A 24,667-nucleotide genomic window follows, 5' to 3' on the forward strand; every position below is an offset into this window, starting at 1 on the left:
GTTTTTCAATCACCCTAGCAATATCAGTACTTCCGGTACTACGTGTTGGGGGGAAATGTTTCCATTTCATCGTGCTCGTCCTTCTTATTTACACACATCACGTGTCTAGAAGAATTGGGTGTATGTGTGCGGGTATATTTATTTTTTGAGTCGTCATAAAACACTTAAGGCAGAGTCTGTAATGAGATACTGCGCTGTAAGAGATTTACTTATTTTTGATGACACCTTCTCCAAAGAATCCTCAAAGGTATATAAGAATACACAAAAATTCACACACACCTGCGATAGTTTTGTACGCGACTCTGTATCCCCACATCTCATTGTCCATGACGATAAAACCATTGTTCAAATGCAAATTCAAAGTTCAAATAATGAAAGCCAGTTCATGAGAGCTTCCTAACAAATGCCCAAAGCGAGATGATCATGAAAAACAAATCAGTAAACATAAATAAAGCTTATCATAAAAAAAAAAAAACAATTAATCCCATAGCTGACAGGAGTGACGAGATAAAGGAAGACATTCGTCATTTTCATCAACCAATAAATATGGACCCTTCGCAAAAACATTTCTACTGGGGATGTTCTTTCATGCTACCACCAGAGAATGGAGTTATGTTGTGCCTTTGGTCTCCGTATTTGCGGCGTAAGACGCGAATGATTCACAACTGCGAAAAGCATTTCGAAAGACAAATGAAATCGTGCCACGTGCCCGGTTTATACACAAGTCTTGAGCGAAGAAATATTGTTGTGAATGAGTGTGTCTAACCGTGAGAGCGTGTATGTGTTTGGCATGTCAATAACAACAGCCACCAAATGTTTATCCTTCCGTAGTTAGTGTTAGCTCTAACTGGTTTCCATCATTTTGCCATCCCACGTGAGCTTAATTTATTTGCATATTTCTCTACCCGTCCAATCTTGCTCTATCCACGTGACAGATTTTTTTTCTCAGAAATGACGTTTATATTATAGTATTGTTAAAAGAATGTATAATTTATTCCTGCAAGTCTGACAAACTTTAGTTTTAAAGCGTTTTTCTGCATTCACGAAAGGATGATGGAGGCGCCCAGTACGTTACGCTCATAACATCATGGAGACGCCTGGTCTTTTACGATACCATTGCCAAGCTAACTGATATCAACACAGGTCAACGCGCTAAATCTGAGCAAGAATGCTAAAAAAAATGCTTCACCACGCATCAGTTCTTTCCCTCGAAGTGTAGCTAGCAAGTGCAAGACACTTACGCTGTGGGTCGTTGACTATCGCTGCATGCACATCCGCAACATAACAAGGTGATTGGCAAGAAAATGCTAGGAAAAGCATTGAAGCAGCATTCATTAAACTATTCCCAACGACGGGATGCGAGGTGAATGGATCCGTCATGCATCGACATTCCTGCATGCAAATTACCACCATCAACCGCCCGCACGTTGTTAAACGAAACGGAGTGGGGTAAGATACGAAATGCAGGACGACGATTTGCAGTACCCACGCTTATACAAATTGGAGCGACAACGTGCATCATGTACGAGGCTTTGTTTGTAGTGTAATCACCAGCCCTTAATGCATTACTCCGAATACTTCATTCGTTGTACTCGTACCGTATTAATTCGTTTCTTGGAAAGGTCTTTGGCAAGAAGGAGCTTTAGTGATTGATTCGCTTAATACGAAACGCACTCACGCGGCTGGTGCATTGATTCACACTTGTGGCAAGAGACTTTAGCAATGTCGCTCAAGGCCTTCTGTTCAGGTGTGAAATACCTAAACATTGTGCAAATGACAAGTTCTGCTTGTCTGCTAGAATCAGTACTATTATCACGGTTTAGCCAAATTATGCAGGAGAATATAAAAATCGTTATGATATCCGAGTTTGTTGATTGTCAATCTGGCGAATTTCTGTTTATTAAAATGCAAGCTATTTGACTTTGTTGTAGGATATATTGTTCACTGAAAAACGATCAGACCGCATAACTATTTTAGAACATTTTATTCATCAAACATTCCCATAAGGAAGTCAACATTGTTATGTATACTATATTGTCTTTAAAATGTAGTGCCATTTCATAAGCCGTAACTAATTTTGGTAGATCTTATAAAAAATGGCATCAAATCTAATAAAACTAAACAATAAATAAATTAAAAGCTTTGTTTTAGCATCAAAAATTTTATTTGTTTTGCTTTTGTTTAGCATAAAAAAACTCAATATTCAAAAACTGACTTAAAAAGCATACTTAATGAAACGTTGCACGTTCAATCAGCTTCAGGCAATTCAAACTTCAGAACCAGTGTAGCAGGGGCAAGCTTTGTTGGAACGTCCTGAGCATTACACCATTTTACATCTTTCTTTATCTGTTCCTTAGCGTTTCACACGACGCGCAAGCCACGGAATGGAGCCAAGTGTGATCTCAAGCTAAAAGGCACCACACTTTGAGAAAAAGTGCTGACATTCACCCCATCTCTTGAAGGATTTTCCGCACAATAAAGTGCTTTGTCGAACTGCGTGCAGAAGTAATCTAATTAGAGGTTCCACCGATTTGAGTTCAGAGTTAAGCATAGAACAATACTATTCAAGGAAATCTAGACACTTTTGCTGGGCAACAAGTTCGTCAAACTGTAGCAGAAACAACAAGCAAGCATCGAAGCCAACATGGTCCAAAGCATGGTTGCGTGTTTACTTTTCATCAGACAAATAAAGTGCTTTGCCGGGAAAAAGCTACATTCATTGTAAACCGTTTTTCCTATGCTCAATACAAAAAGCATTACCCCACTCTTCATCCAAACACAAGAAATTTTCGAGAAACAACCCAAAGTTTTGCTTATCCCTACACACGTTAGGAAAAGTCTTCTCTAAACATCCTCCAACGATATGATACTACCCTCCCCCCCCGGTTGGAATTAAACATCAAACTAGTTAAAGGTCAATAAGATGAAATGCTCCATTGACTTACGCGCCTTTTTCGGAGCGTTTTGTTTCACTCGACAAAACTTGATCAAAAGATAAAACAAATTTGTTGGGTTTCGAGAATGCCGGTGGCAAAAATTCCTTCTACAAACAGTTTTCAGAATGCACACACACACTTATACTAAACACTGCTTGGAAAGTAAATTAAGTAGGAAAAATGTTGCGTAGGATTATTGCTGGAAGGATCGTTTACCAGAGAAATGTAGAACCGTTCCACAGACATTCGGAGGTTAGGAAGTGCAGCTAAATGATTTTGATGAAGTTTCTTCACAAAATCAATTGACGAATCGGAAGGTTGTGAAAATGGTTTGATTTCAATGTTATCATCAGGACGATGCGCAAATTTGGAATGTTTGGACGATAAATGATACCAAAACACACACTTTTCTGTGGAAACATCCGGGGTGGGGAATGAAATGTAACAAATGGAGCTGACCTTTCTTTAGATTTGCTAGACAGTATCATTTATTTTCAGTTTACACTGTTCGGTGCCCACTATTCTTCACCTACCGTAGCAAAGCATCAGCAGCCTAGACATGAATAATCAATTTGCCAGTGAACCAAGATGGCCAATTTTGTACGCGAACCAGATACCGCACACGGCACCACCAGCCTTCTGTAACTTCGACAACAAGGCATCTAAATTGCATTACTTACGAATGGCGTCCGACCGGTTGGTTCGCGTCTTTTTTTTCCCCCTATACATATTTTATCCAGCAAGGAAGTTAAGCAGGAGCGAGGGCAATGGATGTACATCGAGTTCTCCTTACTAGGAACGGAATCGCAAGCTGCCAGTTTCTTCCAAGTTTTAAGATTGCTCAGTTCAATCACTCTATAGCAGGGCGTAAAGAACCGGCGGGGTATGCATTTTTAAACAACCAATTTTATCACCCAAACGAGCAACAAATTTGTCACTGTACCTTCAGAATGAGGTCAGTAAAGAATTCGGAATAAAGCTGCCATCACTTGATTGTGGTAAGAAGGACCACACGCGGTGTGAGGTGTTCAGTAAATAAACTATGTAAACGAATGAAATAAAACATCAAACCAACCTCATCAGACACATGTCTCGAAATGGAGCATCATCATCATCATCTTCAAGTGGTTGGGTGGTCCGTCCTAATTCCCGTTCCAATTGTATGCAAACTCACCAGTCCCAAGGACGCATTCGCATACACGCATACACGCCCGGTACCTTCTATTTACTTGGAAGTAGAGATTACCCACCTCTGCAAGCAGCAGTCCGTATTTATTCCAGTCTACTAGATCCCGTACGGTATATTCGCCCGACGCAGGATGGCCCACCACACCAGCATGCTTCACCTGACTTGCACTACACTTTTATGCCACCATTCTCTCCGTACAGGATGCAGAGTCGCAGTATCCTTGACAATGCGACACCAGTTCTTTTACACCAGCCTACTATTACTACTATCCAAACACACGACACTCGCGAAACTTGCGGCTTGATTGCTGTATGGGCTGCTATTGAACGTATTTTCTAATATCAATATTTTTTCCCCTGTTACACCTTCTTTCTTAATCCATTCTCGGAAAAAATAGTACTAAAATACGCTCACTCTTACACGCACACGACATCCATCCCAACAACCCCTTTTGGGTATATTATTTTCGCAGCAAAACGTACACTGTTATTCCAACATGGAAGTGTGTAAGAAAAGCATTTTTCACTAAACCACAACCAACATACTGTCCCAACACACTTTACAAGTCACAGTCGTATTTGCTATTCTGCTTTTCAGCAGCACGTTCGCTCTCAACAGTGGAAAGAACAGCGCTGGAACACTATTCTAACACAGTTCCAGGCAAGTCGAAGGATACTTTGACACTGGTGAAACATTCAATATTGCACCATCCTTCATAAACATACTACGCGTACAGTGCAGTAACTCCAATACATACACACACACACCGATACATCAAAACACATTATTCCTGACGTGTCCTGAAGGCCTCCTACAGCGAGCACGTACTCTCTGTTCGTCGTGTTTTGGATGAGGATGCTGTTGCTACGGCAGCCGTGTTAGACACCTCTTGGCGGGATTATCCTGCCATTCCCAGGCCGCGGCAGCTCTACACAACTAACGCACCGCTTCACGAGAAGTTGCTCAAATACTAGGAAGCACGGCAGGATGCGTGCGTAATGACTCTCTGCCATTATCCGTCTTCTCCGGCTGGCTGAACGATTGTAACATTTTGACAGCTGCCATTGTACGGACATGCGCATTAATGTGGTAGTGTTGTGAGCTTTTAGGGTTGTGAGCGAGAGAGGGAGAGAGAGCTTTTACCGGTTATACAGAATCAAACAGCTTTCGCGCTTCCGTTAAGTGTGGCAGATTAGGCATGAAAATTATTAGAAAATTTTAAATTAATTACTTGGATTTACATATCCAAAAAATATTGTCTTAATTGCTAATAATATTAAGAAAACCAAAAATTTTAAATACATATAGGTCCATTCCAGTGTCTCAGAAAATATTCAGATCGAAATTAATTACACTAAGCGTTTGATAGATTGTATTACTCTACTCAATGACGTCAGCCAAATTGCCGGTTCAAGCCATGCCTGAGTGGGTAAAACATCAAAAGATTAAAAATGATTCTCATCATTACTCAAGGCACGAAAGAAAGATCAACGATACGTAAAAGATCGAACAGAAAGTGAAGCAAACCGGGCCAAGAACGAAGACAATAAGCCCTTTTTCGAAACGCCTTCCATTCACGCCGATCCATCAAAAAAGTAAATCATTACTAGCAGTTACGCTAACCCTTATCATGCACAACGTTACACATCTCGCCCACGTCTCAACCCACAATTCCGGTACGGAATCGCTCAGCCTAATTAAATTTAAATCTTTAATCGATTGAAGGAACAATTTTCATAATTTCAAAAAATGGCGCCCACCACCTTCAGTTCAAAATTTTGTGGGTTAAGGTAGCGAGAGTGTGTGTGTGTGTGTACGTGTGCCCAATCTACAACAAAATGTCTTATTATCTCAACAATAACCAGCACATAGATTGATCAACAGCCGAGGTCGTAAAGCGTGCAATACAAATTTGTCCCACAACACTCGCGGAGACACACTCATAAACAAATTTATTGATTTTCCCAGCATCCAGAGAGCTTTTCGGTCTGTGTTTTGCTGTGGATGTTTTGGAAACAGTTGATGAAGTGGAAAATTGTATTGCCAACGCAAACATCGACTGCTCGACGGCCTTGGTGCGTGTGCCGATTTCTACAAACAGAAACTTAGGCACTAAGCAGATAATGCAAACAAGCGTAAAGCGACAACTTCCAACAAGGAACCACCACGGAACTCGGTTGTCGCTTTGTTGTCTCTGTTTTATCCCTTCCTGATTCATCTGTGCTGTCTGCATCGTTTTTTTTTTACAAGTCATGTTTGCGTTCAATGCACCAGTCAACCGTTGTAAATCGTGTATCGAAATAAAAAATAAAATTTTCAAATCCAAAGCTTCAACTTAACGGACAGGGGCAGACAGAACGATGAAGGGAGTCACGTTCTACCGGTACATGATGTAACACATAGAGTAAAATTAAAGCTTAAAGTTGTTATGAGGATTGCATGCTTCATGGTTAGTATATAGTCCGTTGTGTGTAAAAAATCTCTTATTGAGCACTAGGAGTAAATTTCAACAACTTTTATTGTAAGTCACAATGAGATAGAACCTGATTGCATCAATATCTTCTTCATTTTCTTCCCTTAATGACCTTGGAGGTCACGCCGGTTATGGCTTACTAGGATTATTGATATCAAGAAATTCGACCTAGTGGTTGAGACGATAACGGGGTTGGTTTTAACACGGCAAGACCGAGGTTCAAATCTTATCGAACTAGCAAGTCTAGTATGCCTTTTTATTGTTAAGGTAAGAGGAAAAAGATACGAATCTGGTTAGTAAGTCGTCTGTCGAGGCGGCCCATTGAAGGAGGCGACAGAGGCGCCGGTTTTCGTACAGCAGGACCGAGGTTCAAATCCCATCCGGACTGTTCTCCCTGTAGTGAGGACTGACTGTCCAACTACGTGGTATCGGCAAGCCATTCGATGGCCGACATGACCCTTAGAGGTCGTTAAGCCAAGAAGGAGAAGTCGTCAGCCCAGGGGAATCATCCGGCAGGGATTTAAACCTCTGTCTTGCCGTATGAAGAGCGGCCCCGTTGTCACCTCTCCCACCGGACCGTCCCACTTTCAATAACCGTTTTCATCAATCTAACAAGCTCATTATAACAGATTTCCGGGTCAGAAAATGGATAATATAAAACGCATGGATCATAATTATCACTTTGAATTGCCTATCAGCCTATCGTGCACATTTTTACTCATTTGAATGAAAGCAAAAGTGGACACAATTCCACATACCAACCTGTGCTCTACAGAACAAACACATCGAAATATAATCTCGTTCAACCGGAGTTTAAACCCGCACCTATTAATCCACCAGTCGGACATTGAATTTAACAACGCTTCCCCAACCAACGCTCGTCGTCTCGCATCGAGGTGCCGATTAAAAAAAAAATCTCCTCTCACCCTTGTAGATCACCCTCACCACCCACAAGCGGGAAGCTGGTGTTGATCGCCAACAACCATACGGAAACCCATTTCATTACCAACCGGTTTATTAGGTCGGCTTGAGTCTAATTTTGCTGGCTCATTATCGTACGACCTCACCACGCCAAGCACGAGCCCTTGATACGTATGTGTGTGCGTGGCTTATACAACGGGCAGAAGGGGGACAAACAAAAATCTATGCTGAAAACACTGTTCCAAAGAAATCTCATTACATGTCAGGGAGCGGGCGGCCGACGTTTATGTGCGAAGCTTAATGGAGCGAATCTATTATGCGCGTTGGCTAATGACAGGTTTCTCCTTTTTGGACAATTTCAACCATCGAAAACGTGCACAGAACACCACACGATCAGCACGTGAGCTTTTGAAGAGAGCTTGGGCGAGGATCATCGTCTAGACAAAGTTCTTTAGTTTTTAATTTCTCAAGTTAAGTTATACGGTCTGGCCGTTCTCTGAAGCTGAAACTATTTCAAACAGTCTTGCCGGCAAAACGAGCAGCATTCTAGCATGCGAGGATCGTCAGTTTCTTCATTCTTCAAGTCATCGATCAACCATCAGCGAACCACCCTATCCTTTACAAAACTGCACAAACACACACACACACACACATACAAACACTTTGGGCTATAGCGAATTAAATTCCTCATCGTCTACGGTTATGGTTTGGACCTGCCTTTGTGGTCGGGTCGGAGACAACAAATTGACGTAAATAATTTGTGGGCAAATTCGCTTCATTCTTGTCGATCCGGTTCGACCCGTAAGGTGATGTTGTACAAACCTGATGCGTATCGTATCAAATCGCCATTCGTTTCACATTAGAGCATCGTGCAGTTGAGGATCTACAGAGTCACACTTGGCAAAGTTGGTAAATTGAATTATTGTACGATTGAGTTGTGTAGATCAGCGTACAAAAATAAACCACGTGGGACAGCGGCACGTGAGGTTTACGATCTTAAACCAAAACAAAAAACCCTTTACGAATATACTAGTAACCTAAAGAATTTTCTCGCATTGCTACTACTGATCAAATTTTTTTTCTTCCCATTGATCTATTCCCGTGCAAGAAACGTACGGCTCAATCAATCATCCACCAGTCGCTCTCCCTAGTGTGCCCCGTAATTGATTGACTCCCAGCACTGTACTGTGTATTCTGTGTGAGCAAAAGTGCATTAGAATGTAATTACAACATCTCCAGATGGTGTGTCTGTCACGATCCAGAGCTGGTTCGGTTTCATTACCTGCACCTGCTGGTGCAGGAATGTTCTTCGATCGGATTAGGAATACGCAACGATCTAATAGCATATTCAGAGTGCTGGATTATGCAGAATAGTAGCCGGCTGTTTCTAGGCAATCTTTACATGAAAAATGCATCGGCAACTTAGCAACTGCAGGCAGGTGCGTGTAGAATTGAATACACATCGCTACCACCACCATGTGTGCCAATAAAAAGCTAATGAAACATTACCGTGCCGGCAGAGTGCCCTCAAACTCACGATCTCTATCCTGTATGCGCATACGTTAGATTGGCTAGACTTTTAGTGTGGGATAACTGTGACGGCAGTATTACATAAAGCTGATTTGCTGAAAGATTATGGACGAGATCGGGCTCCGGAGTTGGCAGCAAGATCGGGATGGAATTCTATAATAAGCACCACCATCGATCAGCTTAAAATTATAATTAAAGATGCAAAGATCCATTGATTAATTTAATATTGAACAGGAGTCCAGCGTTCCCTTCAATGTCGCCTATCGTTTACATTCACCCAAAATCCCTGAATCAGTCACATACCTGTCCGTTTGACTTTGGAACGCCTTTCAGTTTCCCTCGGACCTTATCTTACTAAAGTCCTTCGTGCCATTGCTTGTTTCTAGCTCAAGTTTACAGATCCTGTAAACTTCCTGCTAACTGTTCCCCTTTTTTGCACTCACCATCCTACGAACGATCGTAACCTTAGATCGATCATTCAACCGCTCCGCTTATAGCTAACTTTCATTCTTTTACCAACACAGTCACCGATTCTAGGGGACGGAAAACCACAAACACAGCTAATAAAAATACACCTTCTGACCCTATTCGCTATTGACCCCTGTTCTCAGACGTTCACCGACAGATTGCAATGGCATGCTGCACGCGCGTGTGCACTTTATACAGCGGAAATCGTGCGATCCCAGCAACGAATTCCCCATAGTTCCCGAGACTCGGTACAGGTCCCCAGACACCTGTGATTTGTCCACCCTGTATGTTAACAAAAGGAGAACGCTGCATGGAATGGGTGTCTGCATCCATTCACCCGATGGCGCCTTTTTTTTTGCAAACAAATCCTTCAGCTTCACTGCACGAATAAGCCGAGAACAGCCACCAGCCTACAACTGGTCTTGCCGAAAAGGTCACGCCAGCGCTGCGGTGGTTCTCGTGTCCCAAATGTCTAATCTCTGACCACATCGGGGAGTACTCGCATGCACTTTTTGATGCAGCTGGGAAAACAAAATCCAGACGTCTCGATTAAAAGCAAAGCAGACAATATGTCCCTATCCCTCCACATACACAATAAAGACCTTACAAGCGTCCATGATCGATGCACTTGCTGGCAAACATAATTTGGAAATCATCAATGCCTTTTTACTACAAACACTTTGTAGGGTCAGGTCCTGCTAGTCATGCAAAATAGACGCAGAAACTGTCACACGTTCGCCGCACCACCTGTTTTTACCATTAATTTACGACCTGCTGACGCTTTGAGACCAAGGTTAAGCTGGTGCAGTGGACGGACGGGTGGACGGGCCGGATTCCAATCACTTTGACCAAACGGCACCGTGGAGTGAGCATGAGGAATGCTTAATGCATTCTCCTCTCTTCTAAGAGTCTTAGAGGTGTCTGGAGACTGATTTTTAACGACGGACGGTGATGGTGGTGGTCATGTCGGACATTTATTTCTGCACTTGAATAAAATACTAATCGGTGGCGAATGTTTCATACACCGCTTATCGTTTCTATCGTGGTGTTTAGACAGAAGGATTAGATCATTCAAAGTGTCAATATTATCCTAAAAAGATTATATTCGTTTGACGTGATTGGTCAGATATTGGACCGTTTACAGGCACTGCTACAGTCATTTTATCCTCATAATAGCTATAATTTGTGATGATGATTCATGGCATCAGTTCGCTTTGTTGATATCGTACCCATGAACTTGACTCGAGACATCCCAAAACAAGTAACGGGGAACAGGTTTGAATAACACTATTTTCCACCAAAAAAACCCCGCAATCGACCCCAAACGGTAAACAAGGAAATGGATCACATTCTCTGTCCAAACTTTTGTGGACAGTTAAAATTAGCGCCGGTATTGCTCATCACAGCCTGGGGTAAGATTTCAGAAGCTATCCCAACAGTGACGTTGGGATTTCCTCTCAGTTCTGAAACCAAACCTGCATCTGAAAGGGCCAGCATAAAGACATATGAAAAACCCCACCCTTCGTGTGATCAACTCACCGGTTGGGACCGGTTTGATCCGATCGTACACAACACTACCGGATAGCGAAAGTGGCGGACAGCAATGAAAGACAACAGCAAAACGGACGGAGCAGTAGGTTGGTTGTGGATTTTATACTTCTTGCAAACTGACGATCGCTGATGAAGTAAGAGTCTCTCTGCTGCATTGAACTTGACCGAGGAAGGTTGGGTGGTTGTGTACGTTCTCACACATTCACAATTCAAATGATCCCCATCAGCTTCGCATCATTGAACTTGACCGTGTCCGTGCGACGGATGCTTAGGGTAATCCCCGAGAAGATCTCCTGAACTTGAGCAGCTAACGATCCCCCGATTGCATACGGAACGTATACGATGGAATAGTCACGATCGAGAACGGACGAAGTTCTAGTTAGCCCTCCGTTCAGCTAACCAAACGTCCAATGACCGACCAACTGCTTCACGGGATCTGCCAAGGAACCGGCACGAGAAAAAGACCTTGAAATATCTGGATAAGTCTTGGGTAACGAGAACAGGAAAGAGTCTCTCTGCCGATGATCTCTGCCAAGAAACCGACAAGTCTTCTCTGCCTGCACGCTGACACGCCCGGTAGCGAATTGATTCAGGAATCTATCATAAATATATAAATAACTCCACTCCACTCCAATCATTCGGCGATTCTTCAACCATAGCTGCTTACGTCTTAAGACACAGGCACTGTTTGTTGTATGTTTATATGAAAAATGGACTAATCCAAACTAGGCATCAGTGGGCTGGTAACTGGTTTTGGTAAACAGAGCCAAACCCACCCGAAACGGAACTATTAACCACACGCATGCGGGTAGAGGGGAATACAAGCCAAGCATGGACTTATCGTCGATCGTTGCTGTTTCGTTGAAGAAATGGTTCAAACAAACAGTAGCTCTACCACTTCTTCAGTTGACGAAACATTCCATGAAAGTATTTTGCAATCTGGTTTCGATAATGAAATTTCGGGATCAATTACCACTTTCGTCACCTTGAAGAATGTAGTTAATTTTGCAGTCCCAGCCATACTTTAAATTAGATTATTAGTGCTTTGTACCCGTGTGTCAAAAGTGGCGAAATAACACCCTGTCGTCGGCTCGCATATAACCCGCAAAGCAAACATGTGATTAGGGCTCTCCATTTCGGTCTTTTATAACTCCCTGTGCAAATGGGAACTTTCCGAAGCGTTAAGCGTTGCTGGTCCAATTCAGCGTACCCGTCCCCTGTACCTGCAGCAGCAAAGGGCATCAAGAAGCGGCCTCATTAACTTATGCAATTAGCACGCCGGCGGCTCGCCAATAGCAACAGATGAGACCTTTTTGGGCAAATTTCTATACCCAACGGATGTACCGTAGCTGTATGATCGATTACAGAACCCGACCCTCACACACACACACACACACATAATGTCATCAAACATGTTTACCCTAAGCGCCTCCTTAATATCCGGCCACAGCGGCAGTGAATGGATGGATGCGTTAATCACATCAAATGGTTCCAATTTTCACTTTTCACCTATTTCCACCAGCAGCACCAGCTAATTCGTTGCCAAATGTATCCTCGCGTTAAACCGATACACACGGAGCCAACGAAGAGCTAGCAAGCTACGACGAACGTCGAACGGAAGGCTGCCATGGGCAACACACATGGCTGCGTTGATTGTCGAGACAGGGTAATTGATTTTTCCGCTCAAAAACTATCAACAAAACAAATCAACCATTAGAGTAGGGGAGCAGTCTAGTGTGTGTGTGTGTGTGTTGCAAGTTTTCCTTCCTTGCAAGGCGCGGTTGCTATGACGATCGCTTCAGGGAACTGTTTCTCGCTGGCAACACTAGCAAATACCAACAACCTGATGCCAGGAACTTCAATGCCGGTCTTTCGTCTGGGGGTTTGTCTTTCCCATTGGAGTGAAAACAAAGGTAATCTGGCCAATTACTGCCAGGTTTGCTGCCTATGTTTCTCACACTCATACCATGCACACCCGTTGCTAGACGATTTTGTTTTTCCGTTCATACCAACACTGCGATTGCTTCGTTTTTTTCCCCCATTCTCCCGCATCAAGAACAGAAACCTTTCCTAGGGAATTCCACAAGAACTAGCAACGTTCTGCTTCCAGAACTTCGAAACTCCAGGGTCAACCGGTGATGCCGATATCCAAAGCTGCTGGACTGCTGGCTGGCAAAGTCGCTATAGCCACTGGACCAATATCCCTACTACATCCCTACCCCAACCCGGAACGCCGATCCCGGCAATCCCGCTCGCGAATACGCGAATTCTGTCTCACCTTCCTATTCACCTGTACCCTCCTTCAGGCTGTCCCCACCTTCGTACCGATGAAGAAAAAAAAAACTGGTTACCTTACACCTCGCACATCGCCTCGAGAATACGCGTGCCTCTCCTTCTCTATCTTGTTCGCTCTTCCCATCCCTTCTTCGTTCGTGTACGAACGCGCACGAACCCGCTTGTTGTGTATGCACTCTGTCGGTACGCGAAATCTAAGCGTCTTGCCTTCCCCCTTGACTTATATTGGCGCGTTACGAGTCACCGCAAGCTTATTTCGAGTCCGAATCGCACCGCAGACGGACGTGCTGAACGGTTGAAGCGGACCAAAAAAAAAAAAAACCAAGCCGAAAGCCAGTGTCCATCCAGCAGGATCCCGGAGGTTTCGACACAACCCAACCGACCTGGATCGATCGATCGACAGTGTTTTCGATATAGTGCAGACATACGCGTGCAGACAGCAGTTAGTGGTTGCGATCGGTGTGTTATAAGAAGCGATCGCGACCCAAGCTCATAACTTGGGGCCTAGAGTGTAGTGCGCGTGTGTGTGTGTGTGAAGAAGAAATAGTGCTGAGAATTTCTCTAAAAACAGGGGAAAGAGAAGTAGCTTAGCCTGGAAAAAATAAAGCTTAGTGCGGACTGTAGGGCTAGTGCTTGTGGTTCCTATTCGACGCCATCTGAAGCGTTCTCTAGCAACAGCAGCTCACAAGCATCTCTCAGCTACAGGACTAGCGTGAAGCGAATTCAACACCGTCGAGAGTGCCGTCGAGGAATCGGAATATTACCGGCATCGCCTGTAACATCGCTCGCTACCCAACATCCAAAGGTGAATGTCGGCAATTATCCATAATTATTTCGGGACCAATCATCCCCGGTGATTCTCATCTTCTCGGACACCTTCCCCGGGCGGACGCCAAGGGGAGGGTTTGTATCACGCTCTTGGAAGCTTCAGTTTGTGCTTACCTCATCCTGAGGCTCCTATGAAGAGGTTTTATTTATATTTTTTCCTATTGATAAAAATTCTAAACAAAAAATACTAACGAACATGTGCGCTACTAGGAAAAGCACCTAATCGATTCCATAGTTTTGGTTAGACTCACGCAGATCGGCGATCGTCTCACGCAGATCACTTGTTTCCCCGTCCAGTAACAGCCATTTAAATATGTCTACCCTGTGGTGGCCAAAGCCATAATATTTACTTCACGTTTCCTTGCAATGTTTTATGGCGATCGGTTTGGTTTTCTTGCTGGTCTGCAAGGTGTTACACTATCGTTGCTGGTTCGAAAAATTCCGCGCCAAGACCTTCAAACACCCGTGTTCCGTGTAAATCGTGCGATTTTTAACCTTCTTGAAGAGTAGGCCGCTCCACTCACCCACGCAGCCGGGTGCACACTTTTGCTTTTGTTCCTAGCAAACTAATCGATCGCTTTGCCAGTACTGCCAGACGAAACCGGCCGGAACTAAGCGTGTGAAATTTACCATCAAAAATCGAGGCCACTAATCCCAAAGTCAAGGGTAATTGGAATTTTATCGGTCCTCTTAACGCTGTGCGTTTCTGTCAGCCATTTGTTTTCGGCACGGATAATCAATTGTTTATCCGGTGTTTTTCTTTCTAGTTGTTGTTGAACTTCACATAACAACATAGTTTGTCTCATTGCCGTTAAATTGTCACCTTAACGGAGCAGCTGTGGCTCGTGTATGAGAATTACGCACATCAAACAACGGCTAAGGTCAACGAGAGCTAATAATATTCATAATTAATTTCCGCCTGCAAACACACAGGCGTTAACCTACTTCTCTTATGCTCGATAGTTCGTCACTCGCCGGTACCTTACCCCTTCCATCCCCGGTTCCGATCGAACGGCTTACATCAACCGATTAAAGATCAACCGTTCCGGATCCGATCGTACAAACCGCCAACCGGAACCATTTATCATCTCCGGGCTCTGTATGGATATTAGCGCACGCAAAACGGCATTGCCACGGATCGGATTTTACGATCAGATTTAGCATGAATTTATTCTCCACCAAGAAATGGATGCCAGGCTTATTGCGACGTGGCCCAATCGCACTCCGCAATCGTACCAACAAGAACAAGCGACGCCAGAAAACAATCCCCGCTCGCATCCGATCCCAATTTCACAATGAGCGCTAACCTTCGCCAAAAGGAATTTATGAGCGTGCGACCAGCAGCAGAGGGCCCCAAACGGTGTACACCGAAAAAAAAAACTTCATGACTGGGGGTCACTCTGAGTGGACAATAAAACACCACACGTGCCCGGTAAGCGACGCACGTGTAAGATGATAAATGTGGTAGAGTAAGCACTATAAAATCCTTAGCTGAAAAACTATACTATGCTATAGCTGATTTCATGATGATTTCATATTGACATTGTCGAGGATCGAGTGGTCCTGCTACGGAACCAACTGACCGCGGCGACCCGGCGATTTGAAGGACAGCGTACCGAATTTTTTCGATTGAATGCGAAGCTCAAATGGTGCGATGATCTAATAATTGGAACGTTGTTGTCAATCGCCCCTTATTAGCAGACAATTTATCTTTCGGTAGCTGCTTCGTTCCGCTGCATTAATGATTGGAGCTCTTTTTGTCCCGATTGCTAGATTGGATTGCATGTCTTTTTGATCAAAGTTTACCTTTTTTTTTTTAACTGGACTGGCGGAGTTTGTCATCCCTCTTGACAGAAGTGTGCGCACGTATGGTCACGATTTCTCATCGGTTTTACCTTGAACTTCGTTACCACGCCGAAAAGAAGGAAGTGATGAAATGTGGGAAAAAAAACCGCGCTTCACCATTAATGAAGCGCGTAAAACATAGGATGACTGTGGCAGGGTCGATGGCGCAAAACATAAAGCATGGCCGTAATTCAATCTAGCTGGAGCTTCCTTCCTATGTGCGTACCAAAAGCTTCCCCGACTTTCAGTTACTACACAGACAGATGGCGAGATCACACGCAGCGAAGCTCGGCGGCGACCGATCATTAAAATGTTTTTCGCATCACCAAAAAGATCCGTTGATGGACGTGGATATTTAGATATGTTCTTTTTTTTAGTTTTAGATAACGTGGATTTTAAATCATCTAGAAGAGGTCTGCCATGATACTTGTGGTGCTAGAATTAGATTAGAAAATTAATTATAGAACGGCTAACCTAAAAGCTGCTGCTGAAGGCTAGTTTTAAGGCAATTTTGTGTAATTGCTCCTTCTTGTATAAATAACTTGTATCTTGTATAAATATAGTCTGATTGATCATAAAGTAATATGTGCCATTTTCCGCACCCGGAAATAAAAGCATCCCCGAGCGCTTAACTTCCTCTTGCTCGGTACAAAATGTCACACAAACGTGGTGTTTAAACACCATCTACAAAAACCGTCATCTCTCATAAATAGCAATGAAAAGTGGCAGCCGATTCCCTTCACGTATCGGAATGCAGTCACAATCAGCAAGAAAGAAAAAAAAAACGATCGCTTTCAAACGAAAGGGAGTAACAGTACAACCCACATATTCAATGGCATTCATTTTCCGGACGGGGCCCACGCACGGAAGCCTAAACGGTACCACCGTTGGTGGTATCAACAACATTTGCCAATTTTGATTGAATGCTGCGACTCTCAGCCAATTTTGTGGCCCTTTTGCAAGAGATTTATCTATTCGCCTATCAATTCCACAGCTTCATCGGGTGTGTGTGTGTGTGTACGTGTGTGCTACCGTTCCGTTCGAATGATGCCGATTGCTAATTAAAAAACACTGCTCCGTTGCACACCTGGCCAACTAGTTCGAACTTGAACTTGCGGCAGAGTGTGTAAACGTTTCTGTTTCCCACTCTCCCCAGCTCTTGTTAGTCGCCTGATTCGACTGGCCAATAATGTGTGTATGCGTTGGCGGTATCGCGACACCTCGCGGGCAAATGACATATCCGTGTCAGGTTCGCTTGTGGACCCTGGTGGTACTTATCGCATTACTCGGATTTGATTTGCTGACTTGCTTTTATTTCTGTTGCGCTGGTCGTTTATGGTGGAGATCCGTATCCGATGCGGAGGAATGCTGACCCCCCCCCCCCCCCCTCCCTCCCTATATACCTTGAGCAACCAAGTAAAGTCCTCCGAGACGGATCGATTCCAGCAAATTAACACCTAAGCTTTCAAATGAGTTGAGTTCCGTGGGACGCACAGGTGTGTCGCAATTTATACGGGTACAGGAGGTTACTTAAAGTTAAGTGTGTGATTGAATAATCAATGGGTAGATTTGCTTCTCTATGGCCCCAATCAACCAGAACTAGTCTTGAACGATCTAAATATGCTGATTCTTTTTTTGCTCAAGACGCTCAAACGGGTTATTGGCACGGTAATACTAAAGCAGCTACTTTATTGATATGTTGACAGTAATGTTAAGTAGTCACATCACCACTATGTTTATAAGGTTCATTAAATGTACTCTACTAAAAGTGGCACGCTCTGTATGCTTATCGGAAATTTCGAATGAATGGAGCAAGAACCCGGAAGCATCAACTGCACTTCTTGTCCTTGCTCTGCCGCCGGTTAGACTTACCTGACCGGATTAATGTTGCACCAGCAGCAAGGTTCGGCGCGTAAATAATACCGATCCGCAACGCGCTAGCTCACACCCTGGTTGCCATGGTGATGCGAAGATCGTAGCTTGCATTCCATTCCAAACGTCTGATGTTCGGTTTTCGGTGGTTGTTTTATCAAACAAAAGTGAAAGGATTATTGTCATTTTGTTATATTTTTGCACACACGCCACTCTGTACCCGCGCATGTTTTGGTGGCAGGAAATACGACAGGAAAATAGAAAGACAATGTCGACCACGAACCACTTCTTAAGCCACCACCGATCGTTACCTTGATCTTGAAGACTTATGGTTTCATGAAAGGTTCAAGCAAGGTATCGAATATCGTAAAATAAATGGGGACATAAATAATGTTACGGTTTTTTCTTTACTTCCGAGTAAGAAATAAATTCAAATGAGCTAGCAAAAGACAAATAAAAATAATGTTTTATGCTGACTATGGTAGCTCTTTATGTGCTAATGGATTTTTATCGATCGGACCATATTGCTGCTAATGGAAAATTTAAAGCTATGTAAAATCCATTCGTGAGCTGATTTACATGCTTTAAAAAACAAATAGCAATTACGAAATAAACCTAAAAAGCTAAAAGGCAATTAAAAAAAACCCAAAATTTATCTAAAAATTATGATATTAATTTTTTGTAAGTAATAAGTTTGTCCTGCAAACATTTGTATTGCAAATCTGAGACTAACCAACAATAAAAAAGCGGCTTTATAAATTGAAACGATCTAAAATACAAATCTCACATTTCCTGTTAACTCTGCATCCACTTGCGCTTGTTCAACTCGTAATTAAATAAATATAGTTTACATTATTCATGCCCCGTGATCCCGCTCCAGAGCAATGAACGATAGTTCACAAACACCTCCCTTCCCGAGAAGCACACGCGACCCAACTATTATTCAATCACAAAACAATCCAAAAATTGCATCTCATCCATAAATCATCAATCACGAACGATCGGCTATGTAGAGCCGGAACGGTTGTATTTTTTACACAGGTCACAAAGCCGTCGCGAGACGTAAATGTTTAATCATATTTCGTCGTGACTGGTGATGGTTGTAGGAGAACGGATGGTAAGATACAGAGGAACTGCTTCAAGTCGTTGTTGTCTGGCACATGCCATTAGCCATTTGCAGATTTTCAATCGAATTGTGTAGACTAAGTTTACTCTAAAACAATGCCATTCTCTGGACTCAAACTGTACATTTTACTGTTTTGTTTTACAATCACAATTAAGTATAAATTTACAATCTTTCAAAAAACGTTTTCAGAAGTTAAATAACGTTAAAAAAGACCAAAAACACAAACGCGATCAGTAATCCCTTTCAAACGCGTCCACTAAGCATTATATTACGATCCAATCTGGCAGAAAGCTGCACTCGCCGCATCATGATCAAATGATTAATGATCGTTACGATCAATCAGTGATCTATTAATTACCTCTATTCTTTGAACGATCGCTGGTTAAATTGAATACTCTGACAGCCAATAATTACTACTGGCCGCTGGTTTCCTCAACAGACAATTTAAGCATCCAATTTTTTTGCAGTCCTTTCTAAAAAGGCCTTTCAACACATCCTACTTAACGAAACGAAACCGAACAAGAAAAAAGCCTTTAGTCGGTAATCCTTTCAGCACCCCATACATACAACCATCGCCGATGCGATCGATGCGATCGCCAACCAAACTTGTCATCTCGTGCCCAGTCGATCGTCGCCTCACCAAGCGGGTCATCGATCGTTTTTGACTAAAGCGTGTCGTGTCCATTCCTTTTCCCTTTCCGCAACAGACGCACACAAAACTCCCGCAATAATGCAGTCCTCAATAAAGGAGAAGCTACACTTCCTGTACAAACCGTACGTGCTGGCGGTGCTGACGATCGGTTACATAGCCGGTGAGCTTGGCCATTACTTGATCGGTGTCACCTCGAAGGCAACAGCCATCGAGCTGGACTATGGCGACCAGGCGTGCCAGCAGAACCACACCGACTTTCTGCGTCACGAGCTACCGGCACAGTGTGCCGAGTTTATCATCGAACATGAGTAAGTAGCTTTTGTGGCAAGGTAAAGCAAAGCTAATACTTTAACCTGTGTTTTTTTTTCTTGTAACCAGATGCCACAAGCAGCACATAAACGGTACAGTTTACTGTGAGTGGAACTACAACGGACTCGGGCTCGAATATCAGCTGCTGGCTGGTCCGAGCTTTATCGCCGTGTTTACGGTAATGGGCGTCGTGTTGGGTGTGGCCGCCGATCGGTACAACCGCGTCCGGATGCTGTTCGTCTGTACGCTCGTGTTTGCCGTGGCCATCCTGCTCCAGGGTACGGTCAAGGAGTACTGGCATTTGATACTGCTGCGCATGGTGATGGCAGCAGGGGAAGCCGGCTGTAACCCACTCGCCACCGGTATCATGTCCGACATCTTCCCCGAGAGCAAGCGAGCACTCGTGATGGCCATCTTTAACTGGGGTATCTACGGAGGGTACGGTATCGCGTTCCCGGTCGGTCGTTACATCACCAAGCTGGACATCGGTGGACTGGTAGGAATAAAAGCCACGAAAAGGCTCCAGCGGTACGCTACTATAGTTGTATTAAACATTTCATTTCTTCGGCAATCAAAAAACAGGGCTGGCGCGTGTGCTACTACGGTACGGGTGTGCTTGCTCTCATTATGGCCGTACTCACCGGCACAACATTGCGCGAACCGGAACGTCAAAGTATCGGCGAGGATGCGGCGGGTAAGGTGAAGGTTAACCTGTGGAAGGTGTTGATGCAACCGCGCGTACTGTTGCTCATGTTTGCTGCCTCAATCCGTCACTCCGGCGGTATGACCTTCGCGTACAACGCCGATCTCTACTACAACATCTACTTCCCCGACGTCGATCTTGGATGGTGGTTGTTTGCCGTAACGATCGGTATCGGTAGCATCGGTGTGGTGGTTGGAGGCATCGTGTCGGACAAGTTCGTCGCCAAAATGGGTATTCGATCGCGGGTTGCCTGTTTGGCAGTGAGCCAACTATTGGCCACACCGTTCGCGTTTGGATCCGTGTACTTTGAACCGCTCTGGGCGATGATTACGCTAGGAATCAGTTACTTCTTCGGTGAGTTGTGATTGACAAGAATCCGACTCCTAGAGAGGTCTCTCCAGGTCGAATGGAACTAATTCCGTTTTATTTCTTCTTCTTCTTTGTGCAATATTGCAGCTGAGATGTGGTTCGGTATTGTGTTCGCCGTGCTGGTGGAAATTGTCCCACTCCAGGTCCGCTCCACTACGATCGGTGTGTTCCTGTTCGTGATGAACAACATCGGTGGCAACCTGCCAATTCTTGTCGATCCACTGGCCAAAGCGATTGGTTACCGTGGCTCGGTTATGTTCTTCTACGCCGGTTTCTACGGTATCAGTACACTGCTGTTCTTCATCACCATGTTCTTCATGGAGGGACCAAAGCCGGCCGGATCGGCACCAACCATCGGACACGATCCGACGAGCCACGCTAACCACGTAGAAATGGGCCACGAAAACAACACCTTCCAGCCGGATGACTATCTACCGTCACCGCACACCAACGGTACGAATGGGCACCGAAACATAGTCAGCGTACGGCCATCGGAAAGCAGTCGCCTTTAAAACGAATCTGGAGACCCCCCCCCCCCCCCTAAATACGTTGGAGTAACTCCGCCACGCCACGCCAAATATTGGCCATTCAATTCTACGACGGCGACTCCACTCGCAAAGTACCTCTCTTTTGGTGCCTAGACTGTACCATGTTTTTATAATTTTATTTTATTGTGTGTGTGTGTATGTGTTTTTTTTTTCTAAGAGCTATGCCACAAAGCAACGAAGCAATCCGGACAGATTTGGCCGGCACAGAATCTCACAAGTGTCCAGCGGCAAAAATCTCTCGGATTGGATTAAGCTTTTAAGATATTTATACTCATCGATGACGATGAACGATGATTCCCAGACGGAGAGAAAATTTAAATGATCAGAAAGCAACACGGTAACGGTGAAGAAGATCCTGCAGAACATCACGGACCAGAACAGAACTTAAGTACAACCGATAGGGAAACTGTCTCGTTCAACTTCCCAAAGAGAGCTTTGACAGAAAAGTTTAAGGATCAACTTGATCGTTCGCGTGTCGGGCAGGGTAATAAGCTAATATTGTAGTTGCGCTTCTATCATTGATAGTTAAATAATAAATGGACCAACACCTGCATGTTCTCGGGATGTGAACATTTCGGGAACATTTTACTACACGCCATCGAATTGGGACTTTAATTAACTTTAAGCCAGACAGAAGGCTTTCTGGTAGCCCTCTGATAGTATACTTTCGTTCATTCAAAACTACGACTGTCGTTCAAATTCATTAAGTCATTTTTTATCGTTTTTCCTTATTAGTTTATTTTATCATTTGTTTAATGACTTCCCCATTCGCTTCCACCCAGCCACTGGTTTTGATAGCACATTGAATGTCGCTGCTATTTTTTTTTTTTGTATTTAAATTTTCTGTGATTTTCTGCGTTTTTTTTTTTTTTTTTGCATGCAACCTCTTCTCCACTCTCTATTTCTGATTCCCTCCTAGTCGCTTTCTGCTTGCATCTCATTCTGCTATATCTTGCCTGTATTCCGACGATTGTGTTTGACAAAAAAATACACCCACGAAAACACATATGTATGAGACTCACTCACATCCAGCAAAACCAATAGGACGGTGGAAACCTTCCTGTGGTTGTATCTCGGTTGACACGTAGAATGAAGACAAAGGTTTAAGAAATACCACTCCATCAGGAATCCATCAGTGGGAATAGAATACGGAAGAAAGTTTTTTTAGGATCGCTTTGAGGCCATAAACCCCCATCCATGTTACGAAAAGGGACTCGGAACCATACCCACCAGAGGATGAATGTGTTTATGCAACTGAAGGAAATGGACCAGAAGCAAGACGAAACAGCAACAACATGCACTTACACAAACACTTACACACCACTGAACAAACAATATCATTTTTCCCAATTTTTGTTAGAGGATCGTTTTACCTTTGCGCTTTGTGTGCGATCTTGAGTGATTTGCTTACAAAGTTTCACACAAACACACCTATCTTCCCGTACATCAATAAGTACCATTTTTTTCTCCTAAAACAAGCAGTATCGGACATTGATTTGAAGTAGAGCACAGTGAATCAAAGATCTCGAAAGTAATTCCAGAGCGCGCTGGGCGGGCAAATGTTTGAACCATAGAGCACGAAACCGAAACCCAGATATATTATTACCTACACATTACGCAAACACTTATATGATTTCCTCGTTTGAGGTATCCTTCCGAAAAATACACCAAACACATGCAAGACATTTTTGACGGGTTGTGTAGAAGAGGAACTTGTCTCATCGAATCGGTGAAGATGTTGGAAGATAGGGAAAAAGCTAAAGTGAACATCACATTAGCTCGTGTCCAGTTGCATTGCAGAAAGAAAAGTTATAGAATAAAATCATTAACCTTCTACTATGCAGTATGTGAGAATGAGCAAATATTGTTAGAGAAACATTCGTGAAGTAAATTAGAAAATGCGATCAGACCGTCCTTGGAGGAATAAAGCAAAACAGTGTTCCAAATTCCTCAACAAAAATACATTCCTTACGAGTAGTAATTGAATGTTTGAAAATTATACGCCGCATGCACAGGGAACAGTGGCTAGTATCCGTTGGTAGTCGCTACACTAAATTCTTTCGGTATTTCTTAGCATCTACATCGACTGGAGTGCAGCAAAACTCGCACGCAAATATCATGCGGTATACACATACATACACACACACACACACACACACATCACAATGTTTTTTTTTATCCGGATGTGGGAGATAAGGATGATGAGCGCCCAATAAGTAGATGGCGATAATGATGGCGACGAATGAAGAGGGACTGCTGATGGTCCGTGGATAATCACTTGTGTTTCTATTTTTCAATGTACGCAACGCAGCAAATGTGTCCTACTCCTCCGAGACTTTGCAATAGCATAGCTTGCAGTGTGTGAGAGCAATTCTACTCCTCCATCCACAGAATGAGCGAAATTTCATTGGCTAAACTATACACTGCCCACAACACATCACAAAACTCCTGTTTCTGTTGCTGTTTCCCGAGATATCCTTGCTATTTGTGTGTGTGCGTCTGTGTGAGAGTTTTTCGTGCGTTCGTGTCACAGTAAGATTTGTTCCGTTTTTACAACCAACACACACACACACAATAGGCGCTCTCTCTCTCTCTCTCTTCAGTTCTTATGCAGTTGTTAGGTTTGTGTTTCGAGTGTAATTCTTTATTTATACTCCTTCATTCGTTTGATATACTATAGTGAAAAAAAAAAACAAAATTACCACTAATAACCATTGGAAAAGAAAAGTGGGAAAATGATCAGTGAAACTTCATACATTCTTTGAGGGAGTCTTGAAAAGCAATCCAGCGCCATCCATACATTTCGATCGCGAAAGAAAAGAAACACCTTCTCTCATATCTACGCAACTGCAGCTCTCTGAAGTACGACAGAAAGCACTCTGTGCCTTTGCTACTGCCGTTGAGATACTTGCGCACAATTGCGCACTAAACTAGCTTCGACTGAGAAAAATACAAAATTCTTCTACCATTAAGTGCATGGACCAACTAAACCAAAAGAAAAAAATGTTAATACTAAAATGCGCGCTCGTTCAAAACTCCTATCGATCAATCG

The 24,667-nt window shown here is 43.5% G+C and overlaps 3 protein-coding genes across 3 annotated transcripts in view; 1 reads left to right on the forward strand and 2 right to left on the reverse strand.

Annotated features, from left to right (window-relative positions):
- The window catches only part of LOC126557820 (splicing factor ESS-2 homolog), a 126,758-nt gene that overhangs the window by 79,601 nt on the left and 22,490 nt on the right, over nt 1-24,667 (reverse strand). The gene's annotated exons all lie outside the window — the stretch shown is intronic.
- LOC126557939 (bleomycin hydrolase) overlaps nt 1-24,667 on the reverse strand; it is a 56,603-nt gene that overhangs the window by 24,003 nt on the left and 7,933 nt on the right. The gene's annotated exons all lie outside the window — the stretch shown is intronic.
- LOC126557748 (uncharacterized) lies at nt 19,755-21,586 on the forward strand. Its single transcript, XM_050213626.1, has 4 exons — nt 19,755-19,994; nt 20,065-20,491; nt 20,578-21,052; nt 21,155-21,586. The coding sequence occupies exons 1-4, from the start codon at nt 19,765-19,767 to the stop codon at nt 21,577-21,579; spliced, it is 1,557 nt and encodes a 518-aa protein (XP_050069583.1). The 5' UTR covers nt 19,755-19,764; the 3' UTR covers nt 21,580-21,586.

Source organism: Anopheles maculipalpis, chromosome 2RL (genome assembly GCF_943734695.1).
Source record: "Anopheles maculipalpis chromosome 2RL, idAnoMacuDA_375_x, whole genome shotgun sequence".
Classification (NCBI taxonomy): Eukaryota; Metazoa; Arthropoda; class Insecta; order Diptera; family Culicidae; genus Anopheles; species Anopheles maculipalpis.

Excerpts from the sequence above, each read along its gene's own strand:
- LOC126557748 (XM_050213626.1), top strand. The coding sequence starts at position 19,765 with ATGCAGTCCTCAATAAAGGAGAAGCTACACTTCCTGTACAAACCGTAC. Across the intron at positions 20,492-20,577 it reads AGCTGGACATCGGTGGACTG|GGCTGGCGCGTGTGCTACTA; the intron begins GTAGGAATAAAA and ends ATCAAAAAACAG. Across the intron at positions 21,053-21,154 it reads AGGAATCAGTTACTTCTTCG|CTGAGATGTGGTTCGGTATT; the intron begins GTGAGTTGTGAT and ends GCAATATTGCAG.